The 14,683-nt window shown below is 38.1% G+C and overlaps 2 protein-coding genes across 2 annotated transcripts in view; one reads left to right on the top strand and one right to left on the bottom strand.

Moving 5' to 3' along the window:
• The window catches only part of PIK3C2G (phosphatidylinositol-4-phosphate 3-kinase catalytic subunit type 2 gamma), a 209,231-nt gene extending 199,752 nt beyond the window's left edge, over positions 1-9,479 (top strand). The window contains exons 31-32 of the mRNA XM_054837238.1: positions 2,827-2,952; positions 8,707-9,479. Coding sequence (XP_054693213.1) covers positions 2,827-2,952; positions 8,707-8,859 — 279 coding nt within the window. The 3' untranslated portion in view covers positions 8,860-9,479. The remainder of the gene's footprint in view (positions 1-2,826; positions 2,953-8,706) is intronic.
• Positions 9,480-11,770: 2,291 nt separating this feature from the next.
• Positions 11,771-14,683, bottom strand: part of PLCZ1 (phospholipase C zeta 1) — a 53,556-nt gene continuing 50,643 nt past the window's right edge. The window contains exon 13 of the mRNA XM_054837226.1: positions 11,771-11,853. Coding sequence (XP_054693201.1) covers positions 11,771-11,853 — 83 coding nt within the window. The remainder of the gene's footprint in view (positions 11,854-14,683) is intronic.

Genomic DNA, 14,683 nt, shown 5'->3' on the forward strand with positions numbered 1-14,683 from the left:
AAAAAACCCCACCAACCAGAACTAAGATATCTAGTTGGAATTCAGGTGGCTGCAGTTTAAAATACCTCTAACAGTCTGGCTGCTGATTGCTACTATTCATGAAAAGTGGCTTTGTTTTAGTTCTGAAAGATGCCAGAGCAACTGCTCTGCCCTGACTTTTCTTCTGTGAATCGCTGAAATATTCTCTTTTTTTTAATTTTCTCTCTTGATCCTCTCCTCCCCCTCACGTCTTTCACCATGTATTAAGCTACATTCAAAGGGATAGTGAGGAAGTCGGTTTCTGTCCATGTTTCATCTGGCCACAGGAGTATTGCAAAGTGCCTCCCTTAGAATTTGGGAGGAGTGAACTGATGGAGGAAGGTGAGTTGGATGAAGGCTACATAATGTGCCAGCATTGCTGGCAGGGTACAGGGAGCAACTCAAAGGCGTAGTGACAATTTTATCTGTGACTTTTTTGTGATTCACCGCATGCGCTTCTGGATACCCCGGTCCTGTTAAACAATCACAGGGCAATCAGCTTGGATTCTTTCCCTGGCAGGCGAATGTCAGACTGAGCCCATTTCAATTGCAAAGTACAATGCCGTGATCTGTGCCTTTGTTGTCCTGAGGTGTGCAGTGGGGCACTGCACAAGTGACTACACCCTGTCCTATCTGGGCATCTCAAAGGCAAGCAGAACTGGATGGATGCAGCTGTCCTCTCTCTTACCTTTGTAGCCCATTACCTACCATCTGGGCTCCTTTGCAGCTGCTGCTGACCTCAGCTTTCAAAATTAGCTCCGACATCGTCCCTGGTTAAGCAATACACTGCTGGGATGATTTATAAAGCCAGACATTTTACAGGACTCTCCCTGTCCTGTATTTCCACCCTTGAGATAGCGAAGATCGTTGTGCTGAACCTTAGCAGTTGAGCTGATAAGGTCTTCTTCAAGAATGACACCATCCCCCCCTTTTTTTTAAACCATATTCCCTTTTTTGTCTGAAACAACTAAAATCTGCTGACCTTCAAGTTACAGTGATGCTTATCTATTCATTGAGAAGGGAAGTGCTTGATTACAGCTAGGATCCTGGTTGCTTGGACTGGTATTTAAGGCTACATTTCTTTTTTCTTCCTGATTTTTAAGAGACTGTTCAATTTACTGTTACTTGTAATCCTTGATTGCAGTTTTAGTATAGTCCTAGATCAATAGAGATGGGCTTTCAAACAGACAGTGTAAATTATAAATCTTGTGTTAACAATATAGTACTTTGTCCTAGGAAAATACCTGTTAGTTTCACTGCCATTTAATGGCATTCTTATTTTGGCTGTTGAATCCCATCTATCTAAATCCCATGTATATTTTAAATCAGACGTACTCTGGGGAGCTTAGCAATAGTAACATTAATAGTTCACATAGTGCTGACAATATGTAATGATTTGAGTAGTGCGTCCTTTGATGCTGTATAGTGTTAACGATAGCAGTAATAAGCTTTGCAGTTGACCACATCATTTGCCTTGAAGGATCATTTCAGATAACAAAAACCAGAGATTTGTTGTGCAAGAACTGGTTGCTCACACACACAAGCACTGTTTTTCTTCCCAATAGAGAAGTTATTTATTGCTAGGACACCAGCGGTTTCTCCTATCACAAGGATATGTTGTTGATAATGCCTGTAGAAAGCCCCATATTTCTAGACACATACTGTGAATAATCAACATCTGAGAAATGACTTTATTCTGAGCCAGGTAAAATTACAATGGGAAATATAAATGTAACTGCCTGTGTAATGTTCTGGGTTCATCTGTTCCAGACATTTTAAGATCTCTTCCTTTTGCCTGCATTTTAATTTGCATCCTGTCGCTGGATTGTCTATGAGCTGCCAGGTAAACTTGCTGCCTAAAATGATTATAATACAATTAAAATTACTGATATTTTGATAAACACCTATACTTTTATGCCCCATTTTGTCCTTTCTGATTGCATACCATGTTAGCAACACAAAGGTTTCTGCTTAATTATAAGCTAAGCACTAAGTGACATATGCTGGCAAGATACCTGTTCCACAGTTTTTCATGATTATGTTTCTTGTGTGCTCTTTTAAAACCTCTCATACTATGGATGTGTTTTCTGAGTAACTGTGAGGTTGCTTTAGGAATAACCTTACATCTGTTCACAAACTCTCCACCCAGCAGCAGCAGCTTATGACTGAGCCTGGCTAATTGGCTCTGATCTCGAGTAGCTACCCTAAGATGGAATATCTGGAATATCGTTCAGTAATCTGAACTGGAAAATTACAGAGAGTTTGCAGCTGCGTGATGGGAGAGATCGGAAAGACTGTTGTTATCAGAATCCTCTTCTGCCCATATTGCTGCAGGAAATGCTCCTGGCTCTTCTATAGTAATGTGCTTTATGAAACACCCTTAGAAACAATCAGTTCTCCCCAGCATCAGCACTGCTACTTAGGGGTTAAAATCAATAGGAGCTTACTGGCTAGAATCCAGTTTCTATGCGTTGCTCTGGAAAATGGAAGGGCTAGACTTTGTATCACATTAAGCCAAGTAAAGTAGATTGAGGCTTAAGGGTTTTTCTATCAGAACGTAAAATATTAAAGATAGGCAATTTTACCTTGTTCTTGTACTATTTCATTTCTATTTTCCTGATTCAATATTAAGCTGAATTCTAAGAATTCCTGTTGTTTACTACACTAGCACTCCAATTTAACCAGGACAATATTGAGAATGTAACACGTTTCTGTGTCTCCTTAAAGTTCAGATTTCATTTGGTACTTTTTATTTGTTTTCGTTGCTAGAACATGGGCATTCATATTTATGACCGTTTTGTTTTTCAGCGCCTCCCAGATGGCTCTGCCCCAAGTGCACACGCTGAATTTTATCTTCTGCCCGATCCTTATGAGGTCAGTCGAAGGAAAACAAGAACAGCTCCAAAAAGCTCTGACCCTACTTACAATGAAATTGTGAGTACCATTCACTTTCTTCCACCATTTCTTACTTGCTTGATATTCTTTGCCTACTCTTGAAATAAAATAACAACACAGCATTTAGAGCTGTTGCAATGAGTACAATCAAAAAGAAGGAACATATCATAAACTGAACCACAAATGGGGACAATCTTCTGCTTTACATCTTTCTCAGAAGCGAAACAGTCTCTTTACGTCTCTCTCTTCAGGAAAGCAGTTGGATTATTCACACTACTCTGTCTTACACCAGAACCACAGTTACATGTTAGCCAAATGAGACCAAGCTTCATTGCAGCAAAACCTAGGCTGGTTTGAATGCAGATTTGTACAGTAACATAACAATTACTAGTTGAATGGATTCCATTATTCAAATTCACATTTGAAAATAGACAAGCAAATTGACAACACAGTAATAAATAGCCCGGTTCTTTTTATGTCAAAATGCTAGCAGTTCACAGCCATATATAATTATTTCACACAGCACTGAAGTGCTCGTGCCTCTGGGGTGAAAAGAAACATTTGTATGGAGAAACATTTACGACAGAACGGGAAGCAGCATAAACTATATTCTTTTGTAAGGGCAGATGAGATCCAAACAGTAGGTGGAATTGAAGATTATAATTATTACATATAACAGATCTCCCAACGATCTCAAAGCAATTTACAAACGCACTTTTGAGCAGGCTTTAAAGTAGAAGACATGGAAAATATTACCACTCCACCCTGTTTCATAGATAAGATATGATGAAGCTTAAGTTAGTCAGCTGAGACTAAGAGTCCTCATCTCCTAGTTTCCCAGTCCTGGAGTTTTAGTATTTTTCTTTTCCCACATCTATTTGATGACAAAAGTTACCCACTTACACTGATGACTTCCAGCGCTTCTGTCAGTAGGGTCCTCGAGTAGTTTTGCTGCTAACAGCTGAGACAGATTTCCCTCCCTATTCCCCTGCAGTGGAATAGCAGGGAACTAGGTGCTTTTTTTTTTATTTTTTTAATGTTCTTTTCTTTTTTTGCAATCAAAGAGACACTGGAATGAGCCTAACTGACCTGTCTACAGAAATTCCTTTACATCTGAAGGATATTTAAAGCAAAGAAGTATAATATGATTATATAATAACATTCATTGTAAAATATCCAAAATGGGCTACAGACAAGAACCAGCCAGCATCACTGGAAGACAACTATTTTACTAATCGTCATTAGATCAAGTTGAATGCAAGAAAATCCAAAATTCTTTCTGCAGTCAGACAGTAGTCACTGGGAGATTTAATTGTGGTTAAGGAGCATTCCACTGCTGTTAAAAGAAATTCCATGAAAACTTTAATATCCTTTACTCAAAACTTACAACCTTTTTCACCGATGCTCAGTCTTTTTCACCAGGAACTGTTAATCGCACTGGGGACATATGGTTCCATTGAACCTGGACATTTCAAACCCAATGCTTGTGCTGTTAGCAGCTCTGTTCTTCCATATGTGATATCATTCTGTATGCATTTTCTGTCCAAGGCTGGTAGACTGAGGCAGAAGCTGCCCCAGGGAAGAAAAACTACTAAAAATATAAGTCAGCTGTCTTTTAAGTTAGTTACTGTCCGAAACACTGTGTACAGAAATGTACTAGCCTTTTTTATGAGTTCATAAGTTTTTATTAAAGCCAAATGGCTGGAAGGAAACTGTATATTAATTTCTCTCTGTGTTCGAGACTGAGAAAATTCTGAAATGTGCTTCTCTTGGGTATTTTTGGTTTTAGTTTTGTACTTTTATTGCTTATGACTGCCTACAGCAAATTATCAGCCTTGCAAAAGTGCATTTTATTTTTGATTTTTACTCATGTGTGTGAGAGTAAAGATGTGAAAGTCCAGGAGGGATGACAACAGAGTGAACTATGCCAAATGTTTTGGAGTTTCTTTTAACAAGGATTCCTTTTTTCTTTTGGTCCTTTATCTGGATTTTGGAGTTTGTTGCATTCACACTGGTATAACATTGCATTAAAAAGTGATGGTTGAGAAGAGGAAAAAGAACATAGAAAAATAGAATGCAGTGTAAAGAGAAAAAGAATAGCATACCTGCTTATAGACCACTCTTGGGAATAAATAAGACTTACTTGGGAGGTTCCAGAGTAGTTTAGTGAAAACTAAGAAAGTAAAAAAATTGAAAATAAATCTGAACTATTTAAGTTTAAACTCTTGCCAAGAAAAGTCGTGATGACCAGAACCAACTGCAGTGGGGTCTTGCTCATGTGTGTAGCATTTGCCCTGAGACGTGCTTCAAGGTCTCAGTTGTCCTCAGTTTGTCTCTTGAGTGCCTGCATGTTTGCACACTCACGAAATGAGCAAACCTCCAAGGCAAAGCAGAGTGTGCACTGCCATAATGAAGCCAGAATGAGAGGGAACTCTCTCCATCCCGCCCTTGAGGTGCAGCCAAACGTGAGCAAATACACCTGGGCCACGTCAGTCTGTTAGTGCTGCTGCAGTTGCCCTCCGAGCAGAGGGGACGCCGGCCTGCAACAGCCAAAACAGCGCAGGCAGGCCTGATGGAGGGGGAGGAGGGGAGCTGCACCGGGAGCCACAGCCGCTCCCTCCAGCACCCTGCATCAAAGCTAATTTGGACAATTCGGAGCAAATCTAGGAGCTGTGCCATGGCTACCTAAGGAGAAGCAACTGTCCTGCATTTGCGATTAAAATGTCATTAGACTCCTGTAGGTCAACAGTGCTTCTCCTGTTGGAGCCAGGAATACTTGAATTCCAGCCCTAACTGTCCCACTCTTTTGCTGCACAGCCATGTATAACTTACATTTGATCTAGCGGTATAAATGGAAGGCAAATATTCTGACTACACAATCATTTTGGGATTTAACTGTTCTCATTATGAAATTCTGGCAGGTGGCATTTGTTTTATCCACATACTAATTCAGCTATCTCCAGACCTTTCTTCTGTCCCTACATTCTGATGATCTATACCTTGCTCCAGCTGAATTTGCAATACCATTTTAGAAACAGTTTATTGGGATCGTTTGAAAACCACCCACCCTGCATGGTAAGGTCTGTCATTGCTCAAAGCTGAAAGCCTCTTTTTTGTCCTAAGATTGAAAGTTGTTCACTACCCCAGTTCATGCCTGTTGTGATCCACCGTACTGAAGATTTCTTAGCTTTTACAGCTTACATGTATACTTTTTGGTGATTTAAAGCAACAGCTGAAGATGATATCTTCGATATATTGGCAAAGAAACAAGGCACCTTTCTATGGTAACATTAGTATCACTTCAGTAAGCAAACCATAGATATATTCTAAATTATATTATCAGTGACTGTACTTATCCTTGCTTTTCGAATTTTCTTCATCATTTCACTTTAATTTTGGTGGGGAGATGCCACTGGCGGACAGAGAAGCTGGCATTTTTAATTCACATACAACTTGGTGAAATAGACACGGTAAACATCGAAACCAAAAAGTACCAGGCGCAACTTCCCTGGCAGCTGTTCCAAACTATGATTTCCAAAGGTTTCTAAATGGAGAAGGAAATGGTGCTCCCTGGTAAGACCTTTTCACTAAAAGTCAGTTAAAACGAGTGAGGGGGACAGTTTTTCTTTCCCCCGCAACCTGTGGCAGTGGCCGCTCATCCCCACACCACCAATTATCCCCCCTACACCGGAGAGGTTGGTGTCCTGCCCGTTGGTGCTTGCTGCCAGAGTAGCCTGACGTCCTGTCTGTTCAGCGCTCACTGTGACACCCCCGCGCCTTGCAGCGCAGGCAAAATCATGCAGTGGTCCCACGGGGCAGCCGCCGCCAGCTAGGGTTGTCTGGGAGAACCAACAATTTTATGCCTCCTGGGTCCACCCGTGAAGTTCAGAACCACCCTTCTGTTGCCACTCCGCGTGAGGAACGTTGCTGGGGCTGAGCCTTTATAAACTCTATCCCTATTTGAAGGATGTCTCCCATGGCCATTTCTGCTTCTTTATAATCAGAGGTACAGAGAGGACTCAGCAGTCCAGCCCGCGGAGATCCAAGCTAGAGGGGGCTCGGTCTGATTTTGCTTTCCCTCAGCGGTGCCACACGTATAGACTGCATTCAGATTGCACAGCAAATGCAAGCAGGTTGCATGGCAAACTCCTTTTAGGCAGTTTCACTTTCCCATCCTCCTGAAGTGACAGCGTGTCACCGAGTTTGCTTTTTAAACTGCACAGAGATATTAAAATTTAAAGCTTTTTCCATCGCAACTAAAATAGCAAAAACATTTCCAGCCATACAAATTTTAGATTAAAGGTCCTTCTCTCAACAAATCTTACCTTTCAGGCCTGAAACTAGCTGAGAGCATTCTTTCACATTTTATCAACCCACATGCAGTTCACTCAGCAGTTTTTGATTAATGCGGGGACTGAAACATAGGAATCTGTTCTGAATGCAGCTCATTCTTGTTAGCCCATCACTCCAGATTGTTTTTTAAAATTCAGAAAATACACCATTAACATTTCATAATTAATGTCAGTGTGTTCTTATAGTATTAAGGTAATTTCAAGGATATTTTAAGAACTACAGGCCTTAGTAATTTTCTAAAGAGATGCTAAGCCAGCTGTCTCATTTAATTTGAGAAGTATTAACAGCACTTCTTGAGTAACAGAAACATCCAAATTTAGTAAGTTCCACTTGCTAAATTGGGTCCAATCTCAGAGATGTTCCACATCTACAACTTCTACTGAGTGGGCTGAGCTTTCTGTCATGTTTAATATTTGATGATTTCATTAAAAATGCAAGTATTTTTATAATGGGCACATTTGGATACAGTTAGCATCCAGAATCATGCATAAAGTTATTGTATTGAAATAGTAAAATTTATACAGAGAATTTTCAAAGGAAAATTATTGTCTATTTTATGATGTTTGTTGGATCTAGAACAGTTATGAAATTTTATGGAAGTCTTGGTTAGAATAAAATTTGGTTTTGCTTTGGCTTGATCTTTTTTTAATTCTGTTATGTAGCACAAGATTTAATCACAAGTACAGTAGAAATTCTGAGGTACTGTGCATTGATGTGATACACCTTTATGTGACATACCAATGCAACCTAAAGTTGCTTTAAGGCACTACTAAGCAACATGTACCAAATATACAATATACATAGGTTAAAAAAAAAAAATTACTTCAGAACTGTTTTCCTATTTTTTTCTAATTTTTGCAGAAGAGCAATACCATTTATCAAAGCATCTGCTATGGAAATGTATTAAAAATATATAGTAATCTACACTTTTACAGAATTACCTATCTTATATTTTCATGCTTCTGTCCTTGATGAGTACCCTCCACCTGAATCTCTCCTCCAGAAAATCAACCGTATTGTCATTCCCTGGTGAACTTCATGGAGGATCTGATATTTCTTCACATTTGAGTTCAAAACCCTGCTTAAGTTAGAGTTTCAATTTTCACAGGGAAAATTATGTATACCTATTTTTTTTTCTCAAGGATTGTGCAACACAGGTTTCAAATTTACTTACAAATGTGTGGTAATCAGATTTCACAAGCCTAAGCTGGCAGAATCTCTTTTATATAAACTACATAAGGTCAAATATTTTTCTGAGATAAATTCAATAATTTGAGTGAATTTGGCTCATGGTTAGTAGTTTATAATTCTGGAGGGCAGTTTAAAGCAATTATTACAAATTTTGCAATCATCCTGAATGCTGTATTGAAGTAAATGTTTTGCCTGTCAAATAGATTCACAAATTCATATTTTTTTCTGTCTCGTTATGTATTATTTCAGGTTGTGTACGACAAAGTCACAGAGCTCAAAGGCCATATACTGAAGCTTGTTGTGAAAAGCAAAGGAACATTTGTGGGAGCTGTTAACATTCCACTGAGCAGTGTCCACTTAAATGAAGAAAAGTGGTATCCACTGGGAAACAGTGTGATTTAAATGTTGCCTAAGATAATTCAATTATTTATCCACTGATGTTTCTTTATCCCATTTCCCACAGTACCTTTTGTCTTGGTTGCCCTTGAGAATATGCAGTCATCTGCGGATCACATACCTTACCATTTCTAATCATAAGGCTATTGTCTTAAAATTGCTGCCATCTTCCTGCAACTGATTCCTGTCAGTGTGAGTTTAAGAAATCGCATGCTAAGAACTTGTAGCAACATGCAGAAAATTATATGAGCGCAATAAAGATTTTTATTTTGTTCATATTAAATAGCACTGTAAAAATACTAAATTCTGTACAGGTCGAAGTGTGAGGCCTAATTCTCTGCCCATTAATTCCACTGACTCTTGAAACAATGCTGATAATGGTGTAATTTATCAGCATCTGCTATGACCTCGCTGCGTATGATGATTTCACCAGAGAATTATGGAACAGTTCTCTGGGTGCCAATATATTTCAGATGTCTAGCAAATTTCATGTTATATCTTATACAATCGATACATTAAAAAAAAAAATTTAAAAGCTTCGCACTTTACCTATTTTGTGCAGTATATGTTGGTGTGCTTTTAACTTTTGATATAATGTAACATTCAATCCAGGATATTCGTTTGTCGATAAAATATGTCATTGTTTCTTTTATTCTGACATCCAAGAAGCAGATGTAACTGGTCATTTGTGAGAAGAAAGGAGGAGGGAGAAGCTAATATTCACAAATAAACAAAACATATTGAATGTGAGCTTTCAGTGTGGTATTTATTTAAGATCATGCTACAAGGAATCTTTGTTCACTCGTCTTACCGCATTACATTCTTATGCTGCATAAGGGAATCAAGTCAATACCTGCATTGACCTCAGGGCTATAAAATGTATAAATACATATTAAACAATGAACATAAGTAGTTCCTTTGAGTTCACTGAGACTAATTAGGGGCTCTGTTCTTCAAAGCATTTTTACCTAAATTGAGGAAGCACTTAAGCACATCTTTAAGCATTTAACGTGAGCAGCGATAATGAACTGTCCATTATTGCCAGCCTCTTACACACACGTAGTTGGCCACATATATATACCTTTCTAGGACCAAGGGCACATTTTTAAGGCACAGGAGACATGTTGATTTCTGATCTGATCTGCTGGAAAATTTTGAGTTACCATATGCAGAGTAGGTCCGACATTTGTTCTACCAGGTGGAAAAGTGGTCAACAGAGGGATAATAATGCCGAAGCTGAAGATAATTGCCGCCTTCCCCCAAAGGACACTCACAAATCAGACTTCAGGAGGCAATGTTGTATAAAGCTCCTGAAGTGGGACTAGGAGTGTTATTTAGGAAACTAAATAACCTGGAGTTTTTCTCAGCATCAAACCAATTGTCTATGTCACTTGGTCAGGTTTTATCTGAGAATAGATAGACCAGATTGCCTGGGGAAATTAAACTGCTCCTCAGTAAGGGGAGGTGAGGGGAACTCTGCTTGAATATTATTATTAGTATTCTTCAGAGATGAAAAAAAGCTATAAAATATTTACCACATGAAAAGGATATTGGCTAGCATACAGATATGATCACTACAACGATCAGTAAGTAAGTCTAACATTTTAGATTATAGGCTCTCCTGGGTAAAGAATCAAGTGACTTGTCACTCAAGCACAGAAAACACATTGTGGCCAGCTTACAATGTTATCAAATTACCTCACCCTACAGTTCAGTATTGATTTTAGATTCTTCTTAGTCTACTGTCTTGGTTTCCTTATTATAACTATAATGCAATTTTCTAATAGTGTTATTTCCTGTGACATTTTCTAATCATTGTTTACCACATGCCCTGATTTTCCATCTTACAGCAGCATTAAATAAAATAGCATTAAAATGGCATTAAATAAAAAGAGCATTAAAATATATTATTATCAGAACTGTCTGCAAACATAAGCAATACTGTTTAGTATTAAAGAAATAAACCTATCAATAAAACATCCTTTTTTTTTTTTAATAAAAAGCCATGTTTGAGTAACAAATCTACAATTAACAGGTAGCTACAGTCCTGTGGAAGCTCAACAATACTTCAGGTTTTTAAGGCAGATGGGGGAATTGTGTCTTATGGGCAAGATCTACACTGACAGCTATGTCAGGCGTCCTAAGAGATCTTAAATCACACAATCAACCCTTGCCTTTTCTAAAATTCTTCTAGTCCATCTCAAAGCATCGTGCTTCCTCTTTTCTGAGTTCACAGTAAGACATATCCTGAGCTCCCTGCTGCTATGAGGAACATAACCCTTTACAAATCAGTCCGTGAATTATTTGTCTGTCTTTAGCAGCAGGAGATTCAAGATTAACCTAAGAAAAAGTACCAATATCAGCATCTGAGTTTTTATCATTTTAAGAGCCGGGTTTTTTCTCCAAACTATTTTTCCAGGTAGCAAAATTACAGTGGACATTGAAGACGTATAGCCCAATCAGAAGCTACTGTTATTAGAAATTTAAAGGGTACATTGTATGTGTAATTTTTCCTGTTCCCTTGGAAAGATACAATGGTAAGAAATTTTGTTCAATACAAATAAAAATGTCAGTGCAACACGCTCATAATTTTGCAGTCTCAGATCATAAATATTAGACTATTATTCTCACTCATAATTTTGAATTTAGCTGCAAATGAAATTATAAACTGAATTTTAAAAATGTCCAAAAAAGTTCAGTCTGTATTAATTAATTCTAAATAATGATAGGGCCAACATCAGTAACCATTACTTATTCAGGATACCATTTACTCACACAAGAAGTCCCATTAGCTTAATAAAATCATTGAGAAGGTGCCACTCTGAAAAATCAGACCAGTGGGTTGTTGCAAGTCTAGTGATGTTGCTTTATTGAGCAGGGTGTGATCCTCCAGAACAGCTGCTACTGCAGAGCATCATTAATAGTACCAGACATGAACAAACAGCGATGCAGCTTCGAGATTGTCACCATCTTTGGACAAGAGGGGAACGTTACGGTAACCTGTAAATAGAATGACACTTGATTAGCGTATTAACTGCAAATGCAAAGATGCATTAACTGCAAATGCAGCTCCATCATAATGGGGTGGTTTTATGATCTACTATGCAAACGAGGCATAATTTATGATTCTCTAAATAACTTTTTAAAATAAACTGAAATTAAACAGAGGCCACGTCCCATTTCTACTGGTTTTCTCCTCTACATATACAGTATTTCAATTCTGGCATTTTTGGACACAGAGTGAAAAACTCCAGGGTCTTTCAGAATATGGCGTGTTTTCAAACTGAAGACTTTTAGCCCAGTGATATTTAAACATGGGGAAAGCATACATTTTAACATCCAAAGATGTTACGTGCTGCACACATTGTTCTTCTAGCAAATTAAATAACTTGTGAATCAACAGGTAGAGCCTTAGAGAAAAATGGTGTTGCAGCAGCAATGTACTGTGCAGCTGAGGCAGAAAAAAAGTATAGTGTAAGATCTTCTACCTTCTTCTACCTAAGCCTGTTAAGGATTTCCTTTTACATATGAGAGTGATTCCCAGTATCAGAGATAAGACATGCCTCAAAAACTACATGTTCATCTGGTGAGCAGAAATGTTTGGAAAAACTATAGTTTTCAACTTCACACTTAACTTACCTGCTCAGAAAACAAAATAATTCCCTCTCCAAAACCCCAAATCTGTATTGCTTTATATGACTGCAAATGTCTATTATTTCATCATAATAAACAATGTCACTTTCGATTAAAAAAAATATTCTGTGTTTTATCTATGTATATATAACTGCAGTTATTCAAGTAAGTTTTTATTATGAGTGAGTATCTACATTCAGAACTGCAGTTTTCAAAATCCTTCTTTAGTTGTGTCTGGATGTGTGTGTAGTCTTGGTACCCTCATTTATGTGGGTTTGGATTTTCTTGAATCTTTTATATGACATGAAAGTTCACCTGGCATCTAAGGTTCAGCTTCTGGGCAGCAGATATTAAAGCTGAGGCCAAGCACTGAGCATCTGAGATCAACTTTTAGAGCATGCACACAGTATGCGGAAGACACTGTTTATTTCCCATCCAAAAACACACTTCAAGGACTACAACTCATGTCTAAAGTCTGTCTTCTAGCCCCTACCTAGAGAATATTCTATAAAGTGTCCTGAGAGAAGTAAAATTGCTTTTTTATTAAAGTTGTTCCAGCTTGTATGAAATAATTAATTAATCATCGATCCAGTGATAATGACAGTAACAATTGAATTCCTGTCCTGTATTACTACTCTACATGGCAGGCTCATTGGGACAGAGACTGCAGCCCAGGACCCCACTCCTCTCACCTTTAACCACTCAGCTAAAGGATTATCCTCACTTTCAGCCCCTCTGAGTATGCCTACTTAATCATTGCATGAAAAATCAAATACTGCTACAGGTGAGCAGCAAGCATTCTTCCCCAGTGCAATCTACACCTGAGTTGGTAGGCTGCTGCTGGGGAAAGGAAGGAAGCGATGATATACATTTGAATCTTTTCAAGAGAAAATGCAGGGGAGGGTGGCAGTGGCACAACTTTGTCCCACTCTCTGTCAAAGACAAGAAAAAAAAAAAAAAAGATGTAAGCACTGCTCAGCTTTTGGAAGCAACTTGCCCTCAGTTGACACCTCAGGGATATGAATCCTAGGGAAGGAGGGACAGTCCTGTAGTGCAGATTAAAGCAATCGGAGCTGTGAAGAGTGACTTAAATCCTAATTTGCTCTTTAGCATGATTTAGACAGTTTGTTCCTAAGAATTCTAGACTGCTGTGACTCCCACTGTAAGACACATTCCCCTTTCACTATTTAGGGAGCTTAGGGACCTAAAGCAAAAACTATGGTTCCAGATTTGGAATTCAGAGGTCTCAATGTTAAGCATTGCAATAAATTTTGAAATTATCTGTCAGTTCATCTCTTAGAATTTTATTTATGCCTTTGGGCATATTCATGGCATCTTATATTTTTATACATTGTCTTAAGTGGAGATTGGGGTGATTTGTTTGGCACTGTTTATAGTTTTTGTACCTACACTTGTTAGCTAGCATTTTGAATTACTCCACTCAACTTTCCTGTAGACTCTGCATGCTCTTTTCAAAAATATGAATCCCTATTTGTGACCAAAATTAATCATACAGGCACATTAGAGACACATTTATATGTGAATTTATAAATGAAAATTTAAATGAAAAAAAAAAAAAAAGGCCAAACACATTTTTTTGCAAGCATATACAAGCTTCAGTGTCTGCTATTTAAATTTGTCTCAGACATCATGAGTTGGTGGGGGATTTTTTCATTAGCCTGAAATATACAAAGAAAAGGAAAGCAAAAGGTGATCAGTGTAAAAATTTATGTTGGAGAAAAGTAAGTGTGCTTTAAGAGTAATATCTTTGTTCTTGTGTTACTCCTCAACCTCAGCTAGGAATCACAAACACCTTTATGACTTCAGAACCTGGAAAGAAAAAGCCATTCAAAATCCTGTTAAGCTTAATAAAAAAAGCACAGTGCCCATTACCAGCTCCAATGTTTTGCCTTCACATCTTCATTCACTAATAAAAGTTGGTTGGTTGTTTTGTCAGAAATAGCTTTGGAAATTCACTGTCATAAACAGTCATTTTACATAAGCTTTTCTCCTTGGCCTACTGACTTCTGTGTCTGTTCTTTATGTGCAACCTATTAATCACATAAGAGTCCATAAGCTATACTGGTACAATAAAAGAAACACTACCAAGAAAAATAAATATTTTGCTTATGTTATATTCTTTGTTCTCCATTCTGAAAAGTTGCAGATAGATTATGTGAGGGGTTTGTTTGTTTTG

Source organism: Grus americana, chromosome 1 (genome assembly GCF_028858705.1).
Source record: "Grus americana isolate bGruAme1 chromosome 1, bGruAme1.mat, whole genome shotgun sequence".
NCBI classification, from domain to species: domain Eukaryota; kingdom Metazoa; phylum Chordata; class Aves; order Gruiformes; family Gruidae; genus Grus; species Grus americana.